At 39.6% G+C, this 6773-nt stretch overlaps 1 protein-coding gene across 1 annotated transcript; it reads left to right on the forward strand.

The window, feature by feature from the left end:
• Window positions 1–222: 222 nt before the first annotated feature.
• On the forward strand, window positions 223–5090 carry LOC149817186 (protein kinase STUNTED-like). Its single transcript, XM_089987466.1, has 11 exons — window positions 223–670; window positions 1439–1536; window positions 1638–1756; window positions 1848–1966; window positions 2060–2902; window positions 3002–3250; window positions 3327–3487; window positions 3582–3658; window positions 3760–3907; window positions 4022–4171; window positions 4607–5090. Exons 1-11 carry the CDS (start codon window positions 499–501, stop codon window positions 4856–4858), a joined length of 2388 nt encoding a protein of 795 aa, XP_089843592.1. The 5' UTR covers window positions 223–498; the 3' UTR covers window positions 4859–5090.
• The last annotated feature ends 1683 nt before the right edge of the window (window positions 5091–6773 follow it).

A 6773-nucleotide genomic window follows, 5' to 3' on the forward strand; every position in this document is an offset into this window, starting at 1 on the left:
TAATAAACTGATCCAAATAAAAGACGAAAAACCAAAGCTAAAAGATCATTGGATTCTGATTAAATATGACCTTAAGGAGCCAATTACCCCCATTAGCTTCGACTTGGCGCGGCACGAGCACGCACCTGTGGTAGTCATTTCACTCCCTTGGTCTTTCCAAGAGTGTTATGCAGGTTATAAAGCCTTCGCATCATCAAGTCCTGTTTACACCCAACTGTCGTCTCTCTCTCTCTCTCTCTCGTTCGCTTGTTTTATCCATATTCGTTGTCCCACATAAGAAAAAGGGCCGATCGCCTTGTTGTCTGTATCCGTTCTCGTTATAAACAAAAAGGTGGCGTTCCTCTCTTTCTCTCTCTACATAATTTAGTGGGAATGGCGACGACCACCGTGTTGGTGATGGAAAAAATGGGGTTTTGATTGCTCGTATAAGGTTTAGAGCAGTGGATTTTGTGGGTGGTGGTGATTGTGTTTGGTGGTTGCTTTCTTCTTCTTGTGAGAATGACGAGAATGGGGAATTTGGAGAGGAATGGTGGGGGTGGTGCAGGGGGGAAGACGGTGTTGGTTGGGATGAATCTGGATTCCCAGAGCAACGAATTGCTCACTTGGGCTCTTGTCAAAGTTGCTCAACCGGGAGATCGGGTTATTGCGCTTTATGTCCTCAAAAATCCAGGTATCCCCACAATCAAGATCTCTCTCTCTACCAAATTTGAGGTCATGTTCATAATTACGTTGGCTATTCCATGGATTTGATTCTGCTTTTGTATCCTATTTTTTAGGATTTTTGAGATTTGGTTTTTACTTTTTAGTTTAATTTCCTCATATACTCATTTTGTTGCTTCATTCACTTTTTAGTTTACATTTTGGGATCCTTTTTTTTTTTCATTTTGTGATTTTGGGTTTATTGAAAGTGGGTAGTTTATTTCATTGATTTGCTGACTGATTTATGGTTGTGGCTGGTGATGTGGTATGGTTTCTGTCTGTTCTGTTCTACACCTTTTGACGGAGTTCATGTTATATATTCTTTGTTTTTCCCTTTTGATTTTTTTTGGGATTATTCGTATTTGTCTTTAGCTTTTTTGGTTGGGAGTCCACAGGGTGTTATTGAGCCTTCATTGTTGTAGTTATGCTATTTAAGGTGATGGTTTCTTTCTTTTAGTTCTTAGCTGTCCTTTGGCTATTGAGGTTGTGAGGGCACCTATGGAATTTAAACCAGAGAACTTGTTTTCTTTCCCTTTTTATTGGTTTTTTTTTTGTTTTTGTTACAAGAATTTCAGACAGTTTAGTTCATGCGTCTGTCTCCAAATGGTTGTCGATGTTATTTTCTAATCCATTTCATTTGTTTTGTCACTAGAATTTTTCTTTTATGTTTGGTAGATCGAGAAAGAATTATCTTACATCTGTGTTTATTTTATTGAGAAATTGGAGCTAATTTGTTCAGGGGAGATTCGCATAAAAGATAAATCCTCTGTGGTTTGTTTGGTGAATACGTTTGATTCCATTCTTTCAGTCTATGAAGGTTTCTGCAATCTGAAACAGGTTCTTTCTTTGCTTCAGTTTCTGGATTTTTTTTACAGAAATTTGTCTTCCATTTTTCAGTCAGAAAAGTAAATATGACTTACATGGTCTTATTGCTGCAGGTCGATCTTAAAGTTAAAATCTCTCGTGGTCCCTCTGTTCGCAAAACGTTAGTGCAAGAGGCAAAAACGTTCAGTGCATTAACTGTCATAGTCGGTGTAGCCAAGAACACTACTCTTGGGTAAGCAGACTACTGATTTTTCCTTTAACAGTTGTTACCAGAAATTTGGTTGTCTTTTTCGAATTTTTGATAGTTATGTGCTGTCTTCTAGGTCCTCTGTTTCGATTGCTAGATATTGTGCTAGACAACTACCACGGAACTGTTCAGTTTTGGCTGTCAGTAATGGGAAAGTGATGTTTCAGCGAGAAGCATCAGGAGAGAATCGTTCTGGTTTGTTTTCAGTTCCTAAAAGAGTTCTTTCAATTTGCTTTACTAAAATTGTGATCAGGCTTTCTATTGGCCACTGTGGTCTTTGTGGAACAGGTGTAGATGAATCACGTAGAGCTAGAATATTTGGTGCAATACATAGGACATTAAGCAAGAATTCGAAAGTCTTGAGTAATAGTTCTGATGATACATCAACAAATGAAGACAGTAGCAAGAATTCGGACTGTGAAACATGGTCTGAGTCGGGGGATTCACCTCAATGCCGTAGCAAAAGTTTGGCAGGAGGTGGAGATTTGGCCTCTATAGATAATAATAGTGGGGATGGCTTAGCCTTTACTGATGTCTTGGAGTTGAATAATCCAAAACAAGCCTGTCAGATTTGTACAATGGATTTAGTGGGAAGAGCAAAAAACAAGGCTGTCGATAACAATGATAGGAAATTTTCTTTAGGTTGTGAGCCTCATGTAAGTGACTACTCTGCTACAGAGGATGAACATAATTGCTTGGCACTGGTTCCTGTTCAAAAGTTGGAAGCTGCTTCAAGCTCTGTTTCTCTCTTAATTAAAGAGATGCCAGAGTTAAGACCTGGTTGGCCCTTACTAAGAAGAAAGTTATTGCCAAACAGGGGTGTTCCAAATTCAGTAAGGCAGATCTCTGTTGTTCAATGGGCTATGCAGCTGCCAAGCAGGTATTCAGCAGCAATAAATTCTGACTGCAGGACTAAGAACAAGAATATGTCTGTGCCTGCCATTGACAAAGCTTGTACTGGTAATAGAAGAGAGGAATTAGTTCAAGTTCGGAATGTAGATGGTGAAATCCAGAAAAAGGAGTATGAGAATTTGCCAAAGGAGCTGAAGATTCTTTATCAAGGGCATGCTTTTGCTTGTAGACTGTTCAGCTATGAGGAACTTGCATGTGCTACATCACAATTCTCATCAGGTTACTTATCTTCTTTTGTAATCCATCCTTTACTATCAAAATCACCTGTCATTAAGAAGTTTTGGTTAAACCTAATTTGATCCTTTTTTTGGACCTCAGACAATTTGATTGGGAAAGGGGGCAGCAGCCGTGTGTACAAGGGTTGTCTAGGTGATGGTAAAGAATTAGCTGTCAAAATCTTGAAGTCCTCTGATGATGCTTGGAAAGAATTCCTGCTGGAGATTGATATAATCACTACCTTGAAACATAAGAATATAATATCTTTGGTTGGGTTTTGTTTCATGGAAAGTAATTTTCTCCTTGTTTATGATTTCTTATCTAGAGGAAGCCTGGAAGAAAGCCTTCATGGTGAGTAATCATTTTGGAAAGTTTGCTTTATTCTACAATGTTTTGGTTTCTTATCTATGATTTTTATTTTCTGCAGGTTCAAAGGATAAGCATTTGCTTTCTTGGACAGAGAGGTACAAGGTAGCAATTGGTGTGGCTCGGGCACTAGATTATCTTCATAATGGCAATTCTCATCCACTGGTACATAGGGATGTGAAATCATCAAATATCCTTCTCTCTGATACATTTGAACCCCAGGTACTGACTACTAAGTTTCTCCTCATAGAGATGTATGTACCACGGCTTCTTCTATATATCTATTTACCACATTGTATCTCTTGCTAAATTTCAGCTGTCTGATTTCGGTCTAGCTAAGTGGGCACCTACTTCTTCTCATATAACATGCAATGATGTCGCTGGGACCTTCGGGTTTGTATCTTCTCTTGCTCCCTCATGAATGATTTGTTTGAATGCTAAGCAAGAATATTTCATGACAGGGGGTGCTAAGTGGTTCACTTCCTTTTCTGCAGGTACTTGGCGCCTGAATATTTCACTTATGGTAAGGTAAATGACAAGATTGATGTGTACTCTTTTGGTGTGGTCCTCCTTGAGCTGTTGTCAGGGAGGAAGCCAATCAGTAACGAGTATCCAAAAGGCCTAGAGAGCTTGGTCATGTGGGTAAGAACCTACTTTTGATTTCTTCTGCTGAAATGAAGGACTTGCTTTGTTGATTCCATGTTTGATTGACCAGATCATCCTTTTTCCTTTTTTTTCCATGGAATTAATGATCAGGCGATGCCGCGTCTACAAAGAGGAGAATTTGCTAAGGTCCTTGATCCAAGTTTGGGAAAAGATTATGATGGTAGCCAGATGAGAAGAATGATGTTAGCTGCTTTGTTGTGTCTAAGACGTGCACCACGCTTCAGACCTCGAATGAGAGTGGTAATTATTCGGTCTTCCATTTGCATCTGTTATTTGTGAACGTTTCTATGTCACTTTTTACGAAAGTTTGATGACATCTGCTACTTGGAAATGTTTAAAGTTCAAGTTTTGTGAAAATTTGTTGCTCCACTGTCAACAACATGCTGTTCACCTTAAAAAAATTCAAACTAACAGGAGTCATGTGGCTTTCCAGATAATGCCACATTATATAACATCAACATCATTTTGGAAGTTGGTTGTGCTTGTTAAATTGAAATGATCTTTCAACGCCCAGATGCACATCGCACTGTTACAAAACACCGAGCAATCTAGTAGATGAAACCAATATATTAACTGAAAATATCAATTGAAAAAGAGGGTTGTTTGGGTACGGGAAATTGACCTCACTGCAACTTCTTGAATTTTTGTCTTAAATTGAGCACTTTCTAAATCCAGGTCTTGAAGCTACTCCAAGGTGATGAAGATGCAACAAAGTGGGCAAAATTTCAACTCAGCGTGGCTTCGGCCGAGTTTGATGGGATAGATGATGAAGCATTCCCCGTACCTGATATTCAATCTTACCTTGATCTTGCTTTGCTTGATGTAGAAGAGGACTCACTGCAGCAAAGCATTGTACAAATCACCAAAAACAAGTGTTTGGAGGATTACCTGCGGAGACGAGGAAGCCTTTCATCAAGTTTTGGTTGATTGCTCATCTCTAACATGTCTAATCGTATACATGATCTTGTATAGTCTTTTTATTTTTCATATTCTCTTTTCTTTTAGCTTTTTTGTGTTTAAAATTATGGGCCTTGGATGGGAGGTGGCTAGAAGGGTTGATGCCCTCCTCCTTGCCTCATAAGAATTTAACAGACATCTTTTTGTTGTCTGGTCTTCCTGGAAATGTATTGTGGGCCTGTCTTCTGTTAAGAGGAAGCTCTTGAAAATTTTGTTCTGTTCTGTTGTAACGGGAAACTGCCCTTTGTTGCTTCTATGAAAAAGATTTAATTATACGCATACACGTTGTTTTATCAGTATTGTATTGCGTAGATGAGAAATACTATGGAAACACGCTTTGTAGTTCACCAATAAGGAAAGTATGCACCTGAAAATCAATAACATGATTGATCCGTCTTGATATTTTGGTCATGCAACCAACGCAGTCTTGCAAACACAAAGTCTTGGTTCGATTTGATTAGATTTCCTTTTTTTTCTTTGTTTAGTTTGCTAGTCATGATGTCTCCAATGAGGATATTGCTTTCCGACGAGAGAGAGAGAGAGAGAGAGAGAGAGAGAGAGAGAGAGAGCATAACAGCATAAGTGAAAGTGATACGCCTTCAGTGAAACACTTTTTGGTAGTCAAGCCAGAGCATATAGCCAGGCCAAATACTACAGCTAGGCCAATAGAGTCAATTCATCTTTAAGCAAGGGAACGAATTTCTGTTTTTTTTTTTAAGGCAAGCTGGGGTTAGGCTGATCCCCCACCCAGTTATTATTCAAAAAGAAGAAAAAGGATGCTAGGTGTAACCCTTTTGGTGGACTTTGAACATCAGACTTCTTGGCTAAAATTGGTGAACTTTTATCACCAATTATCTCCTTCAAGACAATAAGGTAAACCATTCATGAACTTATTATGTGATGAGTTTATTAAAAAAAGACACATCAAGAATGGGTATATAGGGCAGTCGAAATTGTCACTAGCATACCCTTGACTAAGCCACAGCTATGGTTGCAAAAATCTGTATTGGATCAAGGAATAATCTTTTCAGTCATTGCTTTTCTTTCTGCTAGACGTGGCAAAAAGTGACCAAGTTCTTGAAAAGTAGCACAAGAAACATTGGAGTTTGCGATCTAGGTCACTTGCCCAATGCTATATTATGGTTAATTTTATTGTATATAGATATTATTTAAGTAATCAAGTTGGAGACTATTCCCCCCCCCCCCCCCCCCCCCCCTAAAAAATCAGTGGGCACCGAGATTACAGATTACATCTCCACAAAAGGTTACCAATTAAGAGCTTCTATACATAGCCTCCTATCTTAGGCATTGAATATATAATTGTTGCCGAAGTAAGAAGTGGGTGTGAGAAGCGTGAAGTGTTTAATAATTGCAAAGGAAAACTAGAGCCTATAACAGAGACAGCTAGAAAATGATATATAACTACAGTTTTTTATATATATTTACACTGAGAAGCTGCCCCCAGAATCAGAGACCTAACCGCTCTGACTCTACCTGCCCTACTTATTATCACTATCACGTCAGTGTAAAACTTCGTGGGCTTTATCCCTTGCCCCTAGAGAGTCATCACGCTTAGGCTTAGGCTTAGGCTTGCACAATAGGGGTGGCAATCGTGCCGGGTTGGCGGGTCGACCCGACGGGTTGACGGGTCAGCATACCTCAACCCAAACCCGACCTGTTTATTAAACGGGTCGGCTGTGGCAAACACGAACCCGACCCGTTTAATAAACGGGTAACTCGACACGACCCGCCAACCCATTTAATAAATAGGTTGGGTCGGGTAAACAGGTTCTTAGGTTCGCGGGTCAGGTTGGCGGGTCGGGTTGGCGGGTTGACCCACCTACCTAACCCATTTATTAAATGGGTCAGCCGGGTTGGCGGGTTG

This window comes from Nuphar pumila, chromosome 14, assembly GCF_984573655.1.
Source record: "Nuphar pumila chromosome 14, dmNupPumi1.hap1.1, whole genome shotgun sequence".
NCBI classification, from domain to species: Eukaryota; Viridiplantae; Streptophyta; class Magnoliopsida; order Nymphaeales; family Nymphaeaceae; genus Nuphar; species Nuphar pumila.